The sequence below is a fragment of the Podarcis vaucheri genome (assembly GCF_965113315.1).
Source record: "Podarcis vaucheri genome assembly, chromosome: 4".
In the NCBI taxonomy this organism is placed as follows: Eukaryota; Metazoa; Chordata; class Lepidosauria; order Squamata; family Lacertidae; genus Podarcis; species Podarcis vaucheri.
In genome coordinates this window covers 107634209-107653685 of record NC_138762.1, presented here as the reverse complement: position 1 = coordinate 107653685, position 19477 = coordinate 107634209, and the positions used below count along the sequence as shown (strand labels likewise).

Sequence of the window (19477 nt, the reverse complement as noted above, 5' to 3'; positions counted from 1 at the left end):
TAATTTGTTGGGAGGAGGGATTTAGAAATGGATGAATGGAGCGCCATCTCTGATTTCCCCCTCACCAACACTCACAGGTTGCCTGCAGTAACGCCTCCAGGCACATCAAAAGAGAGGCAGGCAGAACGTTCAAATGGAAAAAGGAGATTGGGAACGAAGGGAGGACTGAGAAGGCAGTCAAGTCCACAGTACCCATTACTGCCCTTTGACACCCACAATGTTCTGGCAAAGCCAAACAGGCTCAGTTCATCCTGGTCAGCAACTTCTGCCTGTTACATCTTTTTAAATATTGCCTTCCCCTATAGCTTGAGCCATTGCCATCATTTTCTTTAGCTGCCACACTTAAGGTCAAGATTTCTCCCCTTCCTGCTTGTTTCCTTTGGCTGTGCCACAGTGATTCCCCTCCCCCTTTCCTTTAATAAGGAAAATCTTAAGAAGGCATCAGGCCAAGAACTCCCACAAGACAATCAGGAATTCAGAACATTTATTGCAAGAGCTGAATAACTGTAAATAACGTTGAACTGGCAAAGCAGTAACAAGGATAACTGTTTAGATATTTATTCGGTCAAAGTCATCAAACACCCCTCACAAACTGACATAAGTACTGCAATAAGCAATGCACCCCTAACCCATTTTATGCTTGTATATTGTGGAGGAAAGAAAATGTGAACTGCTATATACAAAATAACTTCGGTTAGTTTTGGTAAGAACAAATTAACCATCAATATTAGCTACCTTTATTTTTCTGTGTGTTTATTTTAAGACTGATGTTTAACTGTGGAATAAGATAAATTTTTCTTTTGTACTTTAAGGACTCCCCCCCGCCCATGTTGCATGCTATTTGTTTAAATTGTCTGTCATGCCTTAAGAAAAAAACGCCTAAGAATGTTCAGATTAGGATTTATTAGACGTGCAACTGAGATCTTATTAACATTAGGAGTCACTTTGCTGGTTTGATTCAAGTGACACAACACTGGTACCTGCCAGGCATTGACCAACTATGGTAACAAACAGTTAAACAGCAAGAATTAGAGATTGAACCCTTTCATTTCCCCCAACTAGCCTACCAGGAGAATGCTTGGTTACATCATGAAGGCACGACACATTAAATATTTTGTGGCTATGATCTAAAAACACTTGTGTTACTACAACATCAATGCAGATGAAGATCAACACAACCGCTGCCATTTGAGCAATACAAACTGTCTTAGGTATAGACACACACAGCCCAATTGTTTTAAAAAGCAATTGTTAGATATGGATTTACTGGGTACAAAATAACTCAAGAAATGTTCCCGCACAAGCTCCATTGATATGAATGGGCACTTAGGGATCTCCCATTCAGTTCGATGGGGCTTGTATATTGGAACCACTCAGCAGATTGTTCCCCTTACCCTCCACCTAATTTTGACTAGTATCACTCTCTAGCATGATTGCAGCCAATAATGTCCATTCAGCTGCTGTCATGGTTTGTGTTCTCTTTTTCTCCCCTTTGCTTTGCAAATCAGAAAAACAAAACAAAAAATAGTGGCTAAAATCTCAAAGCCCTTACTTCAAGTGTTATTTCAGAATTGGCAATAATTTTATTGGCAAATTTTTGTCATATTAATAGTAAAATAAAATATTTCCCTCCCCTCCCTCTTTTCCTCAGTTTTTAACACAAGTGTTTTGAGCTCCTTGGAACATTGTGTGTCAGACAGACTACCAACACAGAAACACCATCACCAAAAGAAACAAAATAATAATAAAAAACAACAGGAAGCAAATGAAATAAAGTAGAAAAAAGTAACTGTGAAACACAGAATTATGCTACAGTATTTTTTTTAGGTGACCGTTATAAGTACACAAAAGTTATTAATAATAATTGATTCTATTTACAAGTACTTGAACACTGATTGACTTAACAAGTGTCCACTAACGTTGTTAATAGCACAGTAGGTTTAATGTTTGCAATTTTAGTTGTTTTGTTTCAGTAAAGATGTCAAGTATAGCAGTCCCAGCACAAGATCAATGGTAACAATAACACAATTTTCTAATTGGATATGCTTTCTAAGAATTGCAATCCACCGTCTCTCTCTCACACATTCTCTCTTTCTTTTTCGCTCTCTCCATGTGAATCTTCTACTATTTGCAGCAGCAAGTCCAGGGTCAAAAAAACAAAGGAACATAAACAAACCCCCACCCGTTATCCCAAGCAAATTGAAAAAATTAAGATATTTTGCAAACTGGAGAGATTCTCTGTAAGAGTTTGATTATTTCTATTTAACAAAACCACACAACTAGTAGAAATGCTCTTTTGTGTTGCAGTTCCATGGAGCTACCACAAAGTTATGCATATCTCTGCTATGTGACGCATAGTTCTAGAGGTCTACTCAGTACATAAAGCTCTGACACACACACACACACACACACACACACACACACACACACACACAGTATTAGCAAGTCTAACTAGGCTAAAGTCACTGCTCCAAAGAAGCCTTTCCTTATAGCTGGTTCTCCTTCGGACTCTCCACTGCTCCTGATGCTTGTTTATAGGATTTCAAGTTAGCCAAAGGAATGTCAGCCATGGGATTGCCAGGGTTGAAATGGCCTTCCCCCGAGCCAAACTGCTTTCGGTCACTGAACTGGTTTCTGTTGCTGTCTTCTTTCCAGGTTCTGGTCAACGTGTGGCCATTCACCAGTTTGTCTTTCTTAACCCATTCCTTCTGAGGTGCAAAGGTGGAGAGTGGAGACTTTGGCTGCTGGTACGAACCCAAAGAGGGAGGCATCCAACAGTTGTCTGAGTGACCCAGGACCAGGCATTCTTGAGTGCACATCTCCGTAGCTTCAGCTAATCCTCGAGGGCCAAGAGGTCCATCTGTGGCAAGATGTGGGCACAGGAAGCAGACAGAAGGGGTAGGGAGTAGAAGAAAGAGAGAAAAGGGGTGGTTAGATTTTTTCTTTCTTTTAATAAAAAGTGTTACTTATTCATTTAAATATATACATATATTGCCTGCCTGCCTGACTAATCTATTCACCTGACTAGGACCACAGGGGTATAAGGTGGGTAATTAACACCAGCAACAATTCATAAGCTGTGCAAGCAACTTACAATTATAACAGCTGCACACACAAAAAAAATCCATATGAATTTTTTTATACTATGCTTTGTCCAGTTCTTCAACAATAAACCACGAAGGCCCTCAAAACACCAACTAAACCATGTGAGACAAAACAGGGAGGGTGAAGTTCCTCACCCTGCTTTCCAATGCTGAAGGCTCTTGCCAGTTCCTGAGAGGGCGAGGAGCTCAATGTAGCACAGGCGTGGCAGGTGGAGCCAATCCGATCTGCCTGCCAAGGTGCCCTCACTTTCCTGGGCTCCCTGTCTATCACTTCTCCCCCTTTTGGGAACTAGCAGCAACACTCTGCATTGGCAGGTCAGGCAGTCATGACAGCAAGGGTTCCTGGCTTACCCTTAAGCTACACATTTGCGGTTTCAGAGGGAGTGTAACCACATCAAGATCAGGCAGCCTACCATCCACCCAGTCTAGGGAACCGCCCACTAACAGTGTCTCAGTCCATTTATCTGACCTACTTAATGGAAAGATTTTCTGGAAGCATGAAAACAGAGAAGTGTTTTTTTATTTAAAAAAATGCATTTCTTTTTATTAGTTAGAGAGGTCACTGTACAAGTCCGTTTTTTAATAATAGCTGCATATTGGTGTGAGCGTTGTTTTAGAAAGCGTGAATTGTGTAGATTTGCATGAAAATGCGAGCAGAACACAGTTTCTCCCACATCCCAATCCATCCTGAATTTCTTGCTTAGGACGGTTAGATAGAACCATATTCTGTCAAAAGGACCCACATGTCAACAATCACGTGTCAATTGGACGTGTCCAGAATGGCTGTGGCCTGTATGTTCAAAGCGTGAATCTAATGTAAGTAGATCTGACAGATAATGTGTTTCAGCTACAGACTTTTTTTTTAATATCAAAGCTACAAGCTCCCCCAACCTCCACACGTTCTGTGCCAAGCCCATGTGTGTGCAAAGGGTACACATAATAGGTACTCTACCTTTTAAAATAAATAAATTCAAAGCCTCTCAAGTGGGAACATAATGTAAAAGCCTTGTTGCATTTTTTTCAAACTCAAGCAGGAAATGCCAGCCAGCCAACAAATTCACATAATAAGTTCTGACACACATTACCACCAGTGCAGACCCACGCCTTTTCTCTACATGTTTCTCAGTGGAGTCAAACTGCGGATGAGTTATTGATCTGACCAGTGTGGATATGGTGAGAAACCAAGGAATGCAAATAGGCACCATCGAAACTGACTTAGCTCTGTATTTTTCAGTGTTATCAATCAACTCACTCACAAGATTCTAAATATATATATTTCAGTTGCAAATTACCAACAGCAAAGGCAATTTCTTTAAGGCTATTCTTTCTCTTGTTCCTAAAGAAACAAAGTTGCTTTCATTACCGTGTGTACAGACAGTCAATTGTTTCTTGATTAAAATCAAGTGACAGGAAGGTGATAGGAAGGAAATTACTGATTTATTTGGAGCACAAAGTTAACTGATAGTCAGGAAGGCTGTAGTCAAAAGTGCTTTAAAGGGCAACTCAAAGCAGAGAAGACGAAAACTCAGAAAGAGCATCTGATCACTGTCACATCAGCAAAAAAAGAGGGGGGAAATGACTTTATGGAATCCCAAGTATGGAAACCAGGAGGATTGGCTGGCAGAAATTGGGCGGGGGGGGGGGAGAGTCCCTACATTCTGTAAGCTGCTACCAGTTTTATACTAGAGCAAATTTGGCCTTTTTATTGAGGGAAACAGACAAGTAATTTCAAGGGAAGCCAGCAGTCGTTTTTGACCTAATCATACTAAGAATAGCCCCATTAAAATCAATGCGCTTAAGTTAGTTAAGACAACATTGGGTCTGCTCTCAAGTATGACTTAGGTACAACTTCAAATGAGCTTCTTCACTAAAGACTGGCAAAAAGTCCCTGGGGATTTGCATACAGATGCACTCCTTGGTGATTCTGGTTTGCAGAACCTTCTGTACAGCATTACACAATGAGCATATCAACAGATGTTCAACTGAGGGTAATCCGACAGCACCAAGCGTGTTTAAGGGGGGGAAAGAGTCCTGGCTTCATGTGCCTCATTTTGCGCTTCCGAGCACAGTTCAAAGTGTCGGTGCTGACCTCAGCCTTGTATTCCTGAAGGAGCATTTCCACACCACACCCATCATTCAGCCCAAACACTGAGGTCCAGCTCTGAAGGCCTTTTAGTGGTTCCCTCACTATGAGAAGTGAGGTTACAAGGAACCAGGCAGAGGGCCTTCTTGGCAGTGGCACCCACCCTGTGGAACGCCCTCTATCAGATGTCAAGGAAATAAACAATGACGACTTTTCATCTGAAGGCAGCCCTGTTTTGGGAAGCCTTTAATGTGTGATGTTTAGTTTTAAAAGCTGCCCAGAATGGCAGAAGCAACCTAATCGAATAAGGGAGGTAAAATAAATTTATTTTTTATTAAATTCACTTGTGTTAAACCCAAGAAGACAAGTAGGTATAGCCTGAAATAAATTATTATAATTATCACTATTATTTATTAAATTTGTATACCACCCTTCATCCAAAGATCCCAGGGCAATTCACAAGACAAAAATACAAAATGCATAGTAAAACAAAAACAACCTAATAACCTGCCTCCCACAAAAACAAATTAAAGGAAATGGCATTAAAAACATACAAAAATTTGGGTCTGGAAGTTTCACTTATTTTTTAAAAGAAGGTCTAAAATCCTGAGCTTTACATTTGAATCCCTGAATTTTAATGGAAAAAAAAATTCTTTATGTTATAACTCCTCCCTGGCCTTTCCTTGTGTCTTTGAGTCCTCCCTGCTATAATCTGACACAGGTATTTCACAGAGGGAGGGGGGAAGCAGCTAGTAAAAGGGAGTATTTCCAGCATATTGTTAACATTTCAAAAGGTTAATCTATAGGTTAAACGCTGATTATTTTCTTTTCTGCTGACAACAGCAATTTGCTTTTAATTAGGTTTTCTCATTTTTTTCTGCCTGAACAATAATACAATCCTATCTTGCTGACCCAAAAGGGAATAGTTTGGCAGGGATTAAATCTTTCAATGCACAATAAAGAGGGAAGAAGAGGAGGAGGAGGAGGAGGAAGAAAGCCCATCGCCCTCGTTCATGATAAACTGACACATTTCGTGAAATAGACACGGCTCCATTTCGAAGCTTTCAGTGGAATGAATGGAAATCCTCAGCACCAAACTTGCATGTTTCATGACCTCATCCAGAAGCTAAACAAACTAAACTCAAGTTCAAACACAACTAACATCTATTTTCGTTTGGGCTTTAAATGAGTAATAAGCCGTTTTTAAGTCAGAATGAAAATATGCTTGTGGCCCTTTAAGCCATGTCAAATTAGTCTCTTGAGAGATTTATTTCTCATTTAGTTTGCTTTCCTCAGTAACAGCTCCCGAGATCTAAGGCACTTAATTTTGGTGTAGGGTTTATGCAAGCTTTGCTAGCTGATAAGTTGGTAAAGTTTATATGGGGCTTTGGAACTGTTTGTCAGAAGAGCGATTTAAATGCATATTCTTGGTGATGAAATGCATTATCTGCACATATTCTCAGGGATGTGCCTGGAGCAACCCATTTTAAGTAGATGTATATTTTTCTTCACTCCCTGCTCCCCCGTCAATTACAATACTGGGGACATCCAGCCAATATCAGAAACATTTCTTTTGCTAACGCTGCATCAGTGTTAACTCTGGTTAGTGCTAACTGTGCATTGCCTAGCCTTATGCAACAGAAATGTTTCACAGCAGCAACCCTCTCTAGTGGCAGATGGGGAATTTTCAGTCCCCACCCCCCATTGCTACAGTTATTGAGGGAAGGGGAAACCTTCAAAATATTGTGTGTGCATCATCTCTGGAATGGGGTGGGTGGGTGAAATATAGTAATATTTTAGTTGAAAATTGAAGCACTTGGTATAATAAGGGGGTATATTTGCTTATATGAGTCCCATTAGAAAGTAAAGCACCATTCACCAGCCTAAGGTTGCCACTTGTATTTCCTCCTTTTGGAGGTGACACATATCACAAAGACATGTCCTCCAAGGTTTCTCCAATTAAAATAGGGACATCCCATTCCATAATGATAATTTTTCTATTTATACCCCATACTTACTGGGTTGCCCCAGCCACTCGGGGCAGCTTCCAACATATATAAAAACATAATAAAACATTAAACATTAAAAAAAAAACACCCTTCCCTATACAGGATTGCCTTCAGATAGCTCTGGAGGCAGATAACTCCATACCCTCCAACATTTCTCCAATGAAATCAGGGCCATCCTAAAGGAAAGGGGGACATTCCGGGATCAAATCAGAAACCGGGATGATTTCTCTAAATCAGGGATGTCCCTGGAAAATAGGGACACTTTGAGGGTCTGGCACAGGTTTGCATGAGATAATTTCTATCTATAGATGCATATTGAGAAACAATGACTGTAATTTCAAAAGAAATTAGTATATCTTGCCATAGTGGGGAAGACTGGCCTGTGTACTTGTTTGATCTACTGTCCAGATGCTGAATTTCACAGAATAATAGAATCACAGAATTGTGGAGTTGGAAGGGCCATTGAGTCCCATGACCTGTGATGCAGCAATACTGCTCACAACCTTCCCGGGGGGCGGGGGGGGGGGGGTTGAATTACCAACATTCTGGTTAACAGCCAGACACACTGACCCATCGCACAATTTCCAGGTCCCTCTTCAGCCTTAAACCTGACTGGACCCAGCAACTGTTTCAAATCAAGGACACCATCAAATAGAGGACTGATGGCTCCCTATCCACCCCATGCGCTGCTGCTTTTCTGAGGGGGTGAGGAGGACGCTTTTTAGTGTGTGAGAGAGAGACTGTTACAAAGGAGGCTGCTAGAGCACGCAGAACTAAAGGCTAAGCACTCAAGTATCCATAAAGTGATAACTTGTCCATCTGAATAAACCACCACAGATTTTCTTTAAAAAATCATTTCAGTCTTCCAAATAGAGTCAAGTCATACATTAAGCTGTGAATCATCAAGTTTATCCTGGTTTCCAAACGAGTATTGATTCTGCCCACGTTACAATACAGATCCACAGGATACAGAATGTGTTGGTCATGTTATCTAGGCCAGGCATGGCCAAACTTGGCCCTCCAGCTGTTTTGGGACTACAATTCCCATCATCCCTGACCACTGGTCCTGTTAGCTAGGGATGATGGGAATTGTAGTCCCAAAATAGCTGGAGGGCCAAGTTTGGGCATGCCTGTTCTAGGCTTTATTTCATAAATTTCTAGGAGCTACAGCCAAGAGAAACAGGTTCTCTCTCTCTCTCTCTCTCTCTCTCTCTCACACACACACACACACACACACACACACACAGTCTCTACCCTGGAACATAACAATGAACCATCAGCAACACTGCAAGGGCCTTTTGGCAACCAAACTTGTTTCACGGTTACTCAGACACAAGCCTCGTTGGAGGAAAGAGCAAAGCCATGCACATATGAACCTGCCATGGACTAAGGCAGAGAACTGGTCAGTCTTGCCCGTTGCAAGCTACTCCAGCTGGCAGTCTCAAGCAAGAGTTTTCCCAGTGTCTCTACTGTACCAAAGACTTTTTAACTAGTGATACCAGAGACCAAAAGCTAAAGCCTCCTTGATGCAAAAGGAGACGCTTTGCAACTGGCATCTTCCCATCCAGGGTGAGTTCATCCTTTCTGCTCTAATTACACTGCCCCTTCCATCTCAAATCTGTTCCTGGTCGGCACTGTAAGATGAAGTGAGAAATTATGATCATGAGTGGACTAAGTAAGATGAGAAAGGATGCTTTCTGGAATGCACACAGCCTTGGTTTTTTGGCTTTGTTTTTTTAATTCCTTTGCACAAAGAAGAAAGCATAATGTTGACTTAATGGTAATTATTTCTTCCCTGCACTGTCACCAAACAATGGCTTTCTCCCAATTTTCTGAAGTTGTTTCATCACCACATACAATGACACCACTTTAAAGCTGTTCCTGCTGCTTTTAATTTTATAATTACATTAATTTGTTTCCCTTTTCTTCATAAAAACGTCACTGAGATCTCTGTATCGAGTTTTTTTTCCTCCCACACGCTGAAGTATTTCATTGAATTCTCCTCCCCTCCCAACATCATCTTTCCCCCACCCACCCCCAAATTATTTGTTCTCCAAACAATCCAGAATAAATCTGGTTATCAGTCTTGGCTGCTTGAATATATAATGACGCAAGTGCTGATAAAACTGTACAAGCCATCTGTCTCCAAATTTAAATATTTTGAAGGCAAACACAGTCGAACATAAGCAAGAACTCCTTAAAATTGCCTTTGTAAATATTTATATCTGATTGTGCTCAAAAATAATGCCTTTTGTTGTTGTGTTTTTATTCTGTTAATAGCTGTCAGGCAGCCTCACATTCATGTTGCCTCAAAAGCAGGCAGGTGGAAGACAAGAGAATAATCTGTGCCAGTCAAGTGCCTGCTCTTTCCTAATGGTGGAAATTCTGAGTGGTCTTTTATCTCATTTTATTATACCCAGAAGCTAAACTCTTATTCCATTGATTAACTCACTGCCGCAATTAGTGAGTAGCTTCTGGCAAGCTGACCGACCGCATTTCCACCTCCTGCTTCAAAGGCCTTTTGCTCAAAGGCTGGATAATTATCCTTTGACTCAGGAAGAGTCAAGACCTCAACATTACCAGCTCTCTCCTGCCCCCAAATAAATCCCACTCAAAAAAATAGCACATCCTGGATACAAACAGCCGTATAATTCCATACAGCTGTGACCGGAAGGTAGCAAAAGTCGTTTTTTATTATTATGACCTATTTGTATTGGATTAGATTTGTATTCCTTTAGCTTCTAAGCAACCTTGTGTTCAGCAATATAGGAAGGTGATATTCAAATTAAAAGTGGAGGTGGTGTGATGGTGGATATTGGGGACCCACTAGCAGTGACCTGAAGCAACGCCTAGTCTGAAAAGGTTAGCAAACTAGACAAGGACAACGTGCTGGGATTTAAAAACTGGCCACAACTTTATTGAGTCCAGATCTTGGTTGGCTCAGGCTTTGGGTGTAAATCCCTTTGAGACTCGCGGGTGGATGGCTGAAGCATGACATGGGTCCTCTGCGAGATGCAGGTCTTCATGTAGGGCCCTCCTAAGTCCATCTGCATGCCTTGGATTTTGGGCACAGACCTCCAACTAGACCCCTCTAATGGGGTGCCTTGCTCTGAGGTGGGGGTTAGGCACCACTTCACCCCCATGAGATGTTAGACTAAGGATTCCATTGCCTTTATCTGCCAAAGCTGTGACTATTGCTATGCAGAAGGCAAAACCTCCAACAGGGCCAGTCTGTTTGCAGGCATATTCCTTCCCAGCTCCAAATATGGGAACCAGTATAGAACCACAGCAAAGCCAATAACACATAAACCTAGGAAGGAAAAGGTTGGAAGACATAATCATAGCATAACTAAATAGGGTGGGAAGGATGTTCTTTGGCTGACTGCTGTTGGGCACAGCCAGCTTTTATAGGCTGAGGGCGGACTAGAGCAGGGGTCGACAACCTGCGGCTCATGGGCCACAAGCGGCCCACAGGGGTCGTTTAAATGGCCCATGATCCACCCCCAAATCGAGCAACCCACTCGGTGAGTCCCCACGTGCTGCACTAAACCGGCACACCATGAAGCATGGACTTGCTTTGCGGCACTGGAAATCGCACATGCGCAGATGCCGAAAATCGCGTCTGCACAGATGCAATCTGGCCCACAGAGCAATCTCCATGGGAGTGAACCGGCCCAGGCGAGGTAAACCTTGCCGACCCCTGGACTAGAGTGAAGCCTGCTCCCCCCCTCCCCTCTCAAGCTCCGCCTACTTGCCCCAGGGTTCAAATGACTGGCTACACATTCAGCTTTATGCACTTGGCATATGAAAGAGGACAGGCATCTGAGGGAAAAAGACTTTGGCAATCCCACCTGTCGTTGAACCCAGTGTGTTTTGACTAGACACGTTTTTGGCTTTACGTGCTATCCCCAGAATGTAAGCCCATCTTAAGCTGAGAGTTTGCCTGTATTCCAAACTCTGTTTGGAAGCTTTTGAGAGAGGTGGCTGCTGGCTGAGCTGGCAGATGAGTGTCGACCTGTGCTTTGAGGATCGGGCCCTGGGTCACGTGGTCAAGATGAATGGAGATTAGAATATGTGGCAGTTTATCCCTGTCCTGCCCCCACCAGGCCTCATTTCGGGACTTATGCTGCCTTTAATTCCATTTGTTTAAGTTCCACCAACTGAGCCGGGGTGAGGCATTTATGTTGGCCGAGGTCCAGGAAAGCCCAAGATCTGCAGAAAATCATGGGGTGTGTGCGTAATTCTTAGTAAATGACTGGTGGGCTTAATGCAACTTGGAGGGTCACAAGTTGTGGCAGCTTGACACAGCAGAACTTAGGGAGGGGAGGCCTCTGAGTCTAATCCTGCCACCTCTTCTTCAACTTCATTGTTATTATTAATATTTATTCTAGGTCCCATCCTATGTCGTTGTGCATGATTAATATGCATGAGAGGCAAAGGCTGAGGGCAAATCCACTAGCACTTTTTCCATACTCCAAATTAAAAATACCACTATGAAAAGAAGTTTAGTTCACGGGCGGAATATCAGTGTCATGTTCTAGAAGCAGGCAGTCACCTTGGAAAAAGTGGCGGAGGAGAAACCAAGCAGGATTCTGCAAAACCTTTTGTTAGCAAATAAATGGGGATTACAGTTTTACACATCTCTCCCACAGATTTTATTCTTCGGTCACAGACGAAACGTCAACATTTGGAGATGGAGATGGTCCAAATACAACACACAGGCAGCCAAAGCAGCAGATTCTCTCCCCGGGAGAACATGGTTATTTAGACAGACTTTATAGCTCAAAAAGAACAGATACCAGCACATCTTTGTAAATCCGTACCTTCTATTTCACGGCGTGGACCTCATCCATCTTTTTAACTGCTGAAGCTACTGCTGAGGAGAACATTACCACAACTAATTCTGTCTTTTCCAAATTAGCATTTTTGTCGCATTCCCCATCTTTTCCAAATAAATTTTTAAAAAATTTATGCAAGGGATTGAAATGAACCTTCTGCATTTGACATATTTGCTAATAAAAGCAGAGCACCCACAGCACTGGATTAATATCCACTTTATTAACACATATTTTCTGTTATTTAGTTGAGATGTTTTAGCCAGCTGCTAGGGAGATAAAATGAATAGAAATTTATTGAGTTTGCTTATGCTTTTTGCTGAGAGAAATGCAGAACAATCTAGACTAAACACTGAGAACTATTTGGTCATCCAATAGACGTACTGAATATTTCTGAATGCTGCAGATGGAAGTGGTGCCATACTTCCTTCACTGACTGGAAAAGTTAAGGGGGCAGGATGGTGGGTCCCTGTTCACTCTCTAGAACAGGGCAGTCACTTACAGACTCCTTGTTAAAACCGTGATTATGGATGACAAACATACTCAGCTACAAGTGTTCGCCAAAGAGGAAGAAGGCAACCTAAGACCCGGGGGCTGGATGCGGCCCAAATTCCTTCTCAATCCAGCCCGCGGACGGTCCAGGAATCAGCGTGTTTTTACATGAGTAGAATGTGTGCTTTTCTTTAAAATGCATCTCTGGGTTATTTGTGGGGCATAGGAATTTGTTCATCTTTTTTTCAAAATGTAGTCCGGCCCCCCCACAAGGTCTGAGGGATGGTGGACCTGATCTAGAAGCTTTTGGGTAATAGACATGCAGGTGTCAGTGTCTGCAGAAACTACTATAGTCCAGTTGTTGCCTAACCATACCTTCCACACTACACAAGTATTGGAATCACTACCACTTTGCACCCCTGGACTGCCATGGTGTGAACACCTTGCACGTCTCAATTGCATTTGCCCTGAAAGCTACTGTGGATGCCTGCAGCTTTAAGCTGATCAAGAAGATAGAACTGATCACCTTACATCTGGGCAGTGCTTTTTTTCAGCAGGTACCCATGGGTATGCAATACCTGCACCTTTTTTGTTGCTGTTAAAAAGGGTGGTGCTTGCTGTAGCAATTTCATGGTGAGTACCGACACCTATTTTTCTAGAAAAAAATCACTGCATCTGGGATAGACTAAGTGATCTTTGCTATTTTCTTAAATTATAAAATAAGTATGATAGATTTTGTTGCATATGTTGCTTAGACATTCATTTGTCCTAAGATGTTCTAAAAAGCAACAATCACCTGTTGTGTAAATTTCCATGTTATTTCACATATATTTAAAGTGTATCAATTTGTTAAAGCCAACTTCCTGCAGTATGTATACAGATTTCAACATCAGTACGACAAAAGCTGCAGAAGTTGTCACAGCAGCAGAAATCCAACGTTGGATCTCTCTCTGATCCATAGAGGAAGAGATCCATGGAGGAAGAGGATCCATTGAGGAAGAGATCCAACACTTTCTGTTGTTGTTGTTTAGTCATTTAGTCGTGTCTGACTCTTCATGACCCCATGGACCAGAGCATGCCAGGCCGTCCTGTCTTCCACTGCAGTTTGGTCAAACTCATGCTGGTAGCTTCGAGAACACTGTGCAACCATCTTGTCCTCTGTCGTCCCCTTCTCCTTGTGCCCTCCATCTTTCCCAACATCAGGGTCTTTTCCAGGGAGTCTTCTCTTCTCATGAGGTGGCCAAAGTATTGGAGCCTCAGCTTCAGGATCTGTCCTTCCAGTGAGCACTCAGTGCTGATTTCCGTCAGAACGGATAGGTTTGATCTTCCTGCAGTCCATGGGACTCTCAAGAGTCTCCTCCAGCACCATAATTCAAAAGCATCAATTCTTCAGTGTTCAGCCTTCTTTATGGTCCAGCTCTCACTTTCATACACCACTACTGGGAAAACCATGGCTTTGACTATACAGACCTTTGTTGGCAAGGTGATTTCTCTGCATTTTAAGATGCTGTCTAGGGATCCAACACTTTCTAGGCCCATAAGATTAGCATATTATTCTGCTCCCCCACATCTCAGAATCATTCTTTAAGGCAGGTTGGCTAATCCCTGGTCCAGCCAGGTGATTTTCCCTGGCCTTCAGAGACCCCAACATAAAATCTCTCCCCCCCCAACTATGTTGGGTACTCTGCTGTTATATGGTGGACAGCATACATTTCTGCTTCAAGGGAGTGAGGTGAAGAAAGGATTTAAGTCATGGGAAATTGTTCTGTGATTGCCAACTGGCTCATGGGTTTAAATCACACTCCCGAAAAGAAAAAGGAAAAGAAAAGAAGAAAGAAAGAAAGAAAGAAAGAAAGAAAGATGGACTCTACATAGTAGTTGTATTGTAGTTCAAACTTCAAGAAATGAACTTGACACCTGACCTATGCAAGTAGTACCCGCAGGAAATTCCCAGACTGCAATACCAAGATCAAAAAACGGACACAGAATGTTCTGGTCTTCCTTGCCTCACACCAACCACAGTTCTTATTGTAGGCTCACCAGGCAGCAACTTCACTTAAGTTGACTCTGGCAAGTGCCAATGTAATATACTATTTAATAGTGCTAGACAAGGACTGGACAGGCCCAAGTTCAAATTCAGATCCCCACTTAGCTAATAAAACTGGCTGTGTGGCCGTGGGCAAGCCACTCCTTCTCAAACTAGTCTATCTCACAGAAATGTAGTGAAAGTAAGATTAGGAAAAGGGCAGGGAAATTGTCACAAAGACAAGATCCAAAATAGAGTGTAATGAGGGCAATAAACATCGTGTTCTACATGCACAGTTCCCTTCAGTGAATAATTTTAAAAACCTGCTAAACCTGTTTTACCAAAGATGACAGTGAGACAAAGGAATGTGTGACTAAACCAAGGGCAACATTGCTTTAGTCGTATCACTTTCAACTCTCTTTTCTTAAAAAAAAAAGGATTGTCTCTTTCTTTCCAGCCAAAATTGCATTTCAGGAGTTTTATTGAGACATTGGATATACTTCAGCTATTTTCTATTTTAAAATGCTTCAAGGGAGCTAAAATCCAGCCCTGCTGAATGGATGACATTACATCAATGTCAAGGAAGGCAGTGCTACCTCCACTGAGTTCATCAGCATCTCTAATTCCCTCAAACACCTGTGCACCTCAGTGGCTTTATGATTATGAATAGTTCCACTGACTAGAACAGGACTACTCATACCTTTAAAAAGTTACATGCAAAAACTTCTATATTAGTACACATATTTTCCCACCTTGAAAACTAACAGTTTCCTACTGCTGTCCTGATGAACACTCTTTTATCTTCACATTTTCAGTCCTGATGTGCAGAGAGCCATGGATCTTCTGGTTGAACTCTCTCTTTTTCCAACCGTGAAACATGCCTTAAGAACCCCTTTGATGTTCTCTGACTATCTTTATTTCTCACCCTTCATATTTTTGATTTGGTCACAGTGCTCAGTGGATGAAGTGCACTGCAGGTTCTTAGCAACCATAGGGTAGCTACCAAGCATGAGTTTAAATTACACATGAAGCATCTGGTAATTAATTTGAGGTGAACACTTGTGTGAATGACTTCATTTGCACCTACTGCCAATGAAGGCAAACAAGTGCCAAAAAAAAATCTCATAGATTTTAATGGGACTTGCTTCCAATGAAATGTGATTAGAATGAGAACCAAAGGCACATTCTTACCTAACCCAAAAGGACTGGGCGGTTTTTAAATAAGATTTGTAAAGGAAACCATGAATGTACAAGATGGGGCAAACCTGGATTTATTGCTACATTTATCAGATCACAGCTGGCTCAACTGGAGATCTCCTGAATCCTAAACTGCTCACCCCAGTGGATCTTGCCGTAGGATTGCCCGCTATGTTAGGTCCATTGATTTCAATGCAACTACTCTGCATAAATGTTAGTTGAATACCACCCAATATTTAGGTCCTCAAAGAGCTCCATAGGCCAAGCTGTTTCAACTGCAATAAGTTGGCAATTGAAGCATCAGCCAGACCTGCTACTTTTTAAAAATCACATTGAGATTTCCCCATAAGCAGTGAGTCAGCATTTCCTATTACACTGTTCTCATATATATTTACCTTGAAAAAACAACAGTGGATAGCATACATAAAACCTCAGAAACCATGAACTAAACCAATTTTAACTTGATGAAACCTGTTTTCCAGATGACTACAAAGAAAGAAACAGTTGAGAAAAACGTTTGGAAATGCAATTTGGGAAAACAGGAGATACTTTCTATGGATTTTAAGCAGTAATTTATGTTTCATACAAGCTCCATGTTATATTTAAAAAATCAAGATGCTAGTTATGTTTTACAGATATTTCCCGCTGCCTACTGTTCACAATAGTGTGATTATACAAATCTTTAAAATAATAATAATATTTTTTTAATTCCAAACTTGTGCCCCCTTCAAATAGCTCTTTGTCTTATGCCAACAATGTCACCCTTAAGAGACAGACTAATCTAAAAGTGAAGTTGTGAAAAAATTAATTGCCAAATTTAAACTGATGATTATCCATTCACTGGCAGAATTAATGGATTAATCATCAACTTCCAGAGCCTCAAAATGATTTAGACCTAATCATACGCAATCAGTGATGAATACACTAAAATGATCTGTTGGACATCATTGTTAAGGGACCATTATAGAGTTAAATTTAGAAATTCCTATTATTATGAGCTGAAGTCAGTCTCTATACACTTAGACTTTTATTTCTTGTTATTTTAGCTCAGTATTTCTTTCCAGCTATAAAACAGCATGACATTTGGCCTGCAATAACAGTAACAGTTTGATTTTTTTTTAAAGGGCTCCCATAAATTATATGTACCTCAACACCCCCTAATCTAACTCTCTTTTTACGTATATGATGAAGTTCTTTATATCACAGTGTATATAAAATTACAGTAAGAACAGACATTCCTGATTCTGACCCTAAAAACTCTTAAGAGGATAGAAATATCTCAGGTGCACCCAGTAAGTAAAACAACATTGGAACAGGCCAGACTAGCGTAAGGATCACTTCATTATCTGGCAGTCATGTGGTTGCTGGGGCTTTTTGAAATACATTGGACGCTCAAGTTGTAAATGTGATCTGTATGGGAGGCATGTTCGCAACCCGCAGCGTTCGCAACCTGCAGTGCCTCATCTGCATACGAGTGGGTCGCAATTCGGTGCTTCTGCGCATGCACAAAATATGATTTAGCGCTTCTGTGCAAGCACCAAAACCCAGAAGTAACCCATTTTGGTACTTCTGGGTTCGGCACAGTGTGCAACCTGAAAATGTGCAACCTGAAGCATCTGTAACCTGAGGTATGACTGTACTGATGATGATATCAGCAACATCTACTTATTTTTCAAAGACCGCTTTTCCAAACATAGTAGTGGGCAGTACTTTTTTTCTAGGAAAAAAAAGTTGCAGGCACTGCGTACCCTTGATTACCCTTAGAAAAAAAGCCCTGGAGGCAGCCGGGTTCATCTGTTAGTGTTACAGCAAAAGCAAGCAAACAAAATAATCTTGTAGCACTTTAAAGAATAAGAAGAAAACAAGTTTTTTCAATGAAGTTTATGCAATAATACATGTTGTAGAGTTTAAGGTGTTGCAAAACTGGCTGCAATCCTAAATATGGTTGAACCATGTTATACAAACTCTGGTTAGGCTTTCAATGACAGGGCAGAATTAAGAGGGGAGGGTCACTGTTGCACTCCTCTAACCACTGTGGGGAAATGGGCAGGGGATGAGAGAGAGAAAGAGAGAGATTTGGAGTGTGCTGGGTAGCTTTGATGGTTTTGAATCTTTTTCAACCATACCAATGCAAAGAACCAACATCACCAACATCAGGGAGCTGAAGCTTTCTTTGGTTGCAAGAAGGGAGGCACCCAAAATCTCTCTGCAATGTGTGGGCTTGCTTTCTGGTGTCACAGAGTGGGACACCCAATATATCCTATGGATGCTTTCCCAGTGACCATAGGATTCTGGTTTTTTATTTTTGAAGGAGTAGGTTTGTGTCAGGGAAATGTGGCACACACTGCATCGTACATTACACAAATATCCCATCTGTGTTAATTCTGATAAAACTGTCCTGATTTTCACTTCTCAGATGAATGTGTGGTGCAGAACTTCATTATCACAAATTGCTAGAGAGAGAGAGAGAGAGAGAGAGAGAGAGAGAGAGAGAGAGAGAGAGAAGCCTTGTTTGAGAGGGGGAAAAGGCTGTCCGTTGCTAATGGTGAGCCCCAATGCTAAGAAACTGCTGGAGGATTTGTCTTCCCCCTTAACAACTTAGGCGAAATGGCTGCCCCAAATCTGGCTGCCCACAAATAGTGTGGGAATTTCAAGAAGGCATTCTGTGTACAGTACAGTGGTACCTCAGGTTACAGACGCTTCAGGTACAGACTCTCCAAACCTAGAAATAGTACCTCGGGTTAAGAACTTTTCTTCAGGATGACAACAGAAACCGTGCTCTGGCGGCAGCAGGAGGCCCCATTAGCTAAAGTGGTGCTTCAGGTTCAGAACAGTTTCAGGTTAACAACGGACCTCCAGAACGAATTAAGTTCTTAACCAGAGGTACCACTGTATTTGCCTGATGTGTCATGGGAAGCAAATCTGCAGTTTCCACATAGGAGAAATACTTGAGAATTTCAAGGAAGTTGAAACAGTTTGGACAACATGCCAATTTTTTTCAAGCAGGATAAAGCCCTGTAGAGTAATCAGTCTTGGGAAGACATTGCAGTTCTGAAGGCAAATACAATAGCACCATTTTATGTAATCTCATTCCACTGTCAGTCATTCCCCCCCCCATTGAAATTCCTAATTTGGATTCAGAGGTTGATGAGATGGAGGAGTCCTTTGATGTTTGGAAGGTGTAGAGTGGAATTTCAACCTTAAAACTGGAAGGAAGAGGCAGCATTATACATGATTTCCTTTCAGGTTTCAATGTCTTGGTTCAACCTGTATGTTCTAATCAATAAAAACCCTGTATATTTTCAGCTGCTCAGAGATGAATGCACTGGATAGAAATATCACTGTTTGCCCTCTACTAAGAGAAAAACAAAGCAGCAGTCAGGTTCTTTTTCTATCCCATTTGCTGACATTGGAAGATGGGTGGTGACTGAAAGATTAAAGGCCATAAGAAAGGCTTTCTTGAAAGCACTTGCAGTTGGAAATATTAAATGGCATTCTGAACAAAGAAACACATTCCTTCCACACATTAAATGTGCATTATTTTCAGTGCTAATTAAACACTTCTGAAACAATTAGGGGCAAACAAACAAACAAACAACAAACTTAGTAAGTATTTGGCAGCAATATGTCAAAGAAAACCTGAATTCCCTTAGCTCACATATGAATAAGAAAGCTCAAGGAAACCACATAGGCCTTTCAAGAGTGGGTTTGAAAGCAACCCCTATTATCAT

General features: G+C 41.5%; 1 protein-coding gene and 1 long non-coding RNA gene across 10 annotated transcripts in view; one reads left to right on the top strand and one right to left on the bottom strand.

Annotated features, from left to right (window-relative positions):
- Window positions 1-469: 469 nt before the first annotated feature.
- PCDH9 (protocadherin 9) overlaps window positions 470-19477 on the bottom strand; it is a 776382-nt gene continuing 757374 nt past the window's right edge. For 8 of the 9 annotated variants that reach the window (XM_082221376.1, XM_082221380.1, XM_082221381.1 and 5 more), the window contains one exon: window positions 470-2860. In XM_082221376.1, coding sequence (XP_082077502.1) covers window positions 2487-2860 — 374 coding nt within the window. In that variant the 3' untranslated portion in view covers window positions 470-2486. The remainder of the gene's footprint in view (window positions 2861-19477) is intronic. The other variant, XM_082221377.1, reaches the window with a different exon arrangement.
- On the top strand, window positions 3799-12139 carry LOC309531771. The gene is made up of 3 exons (XR_014219443.1): window positions 3799-3920; window positions 9935-10058; window positions 11849-12139. It is a non-coding gene; the product is annotated as an uncharacterized lncRNA (long non-coding RNA).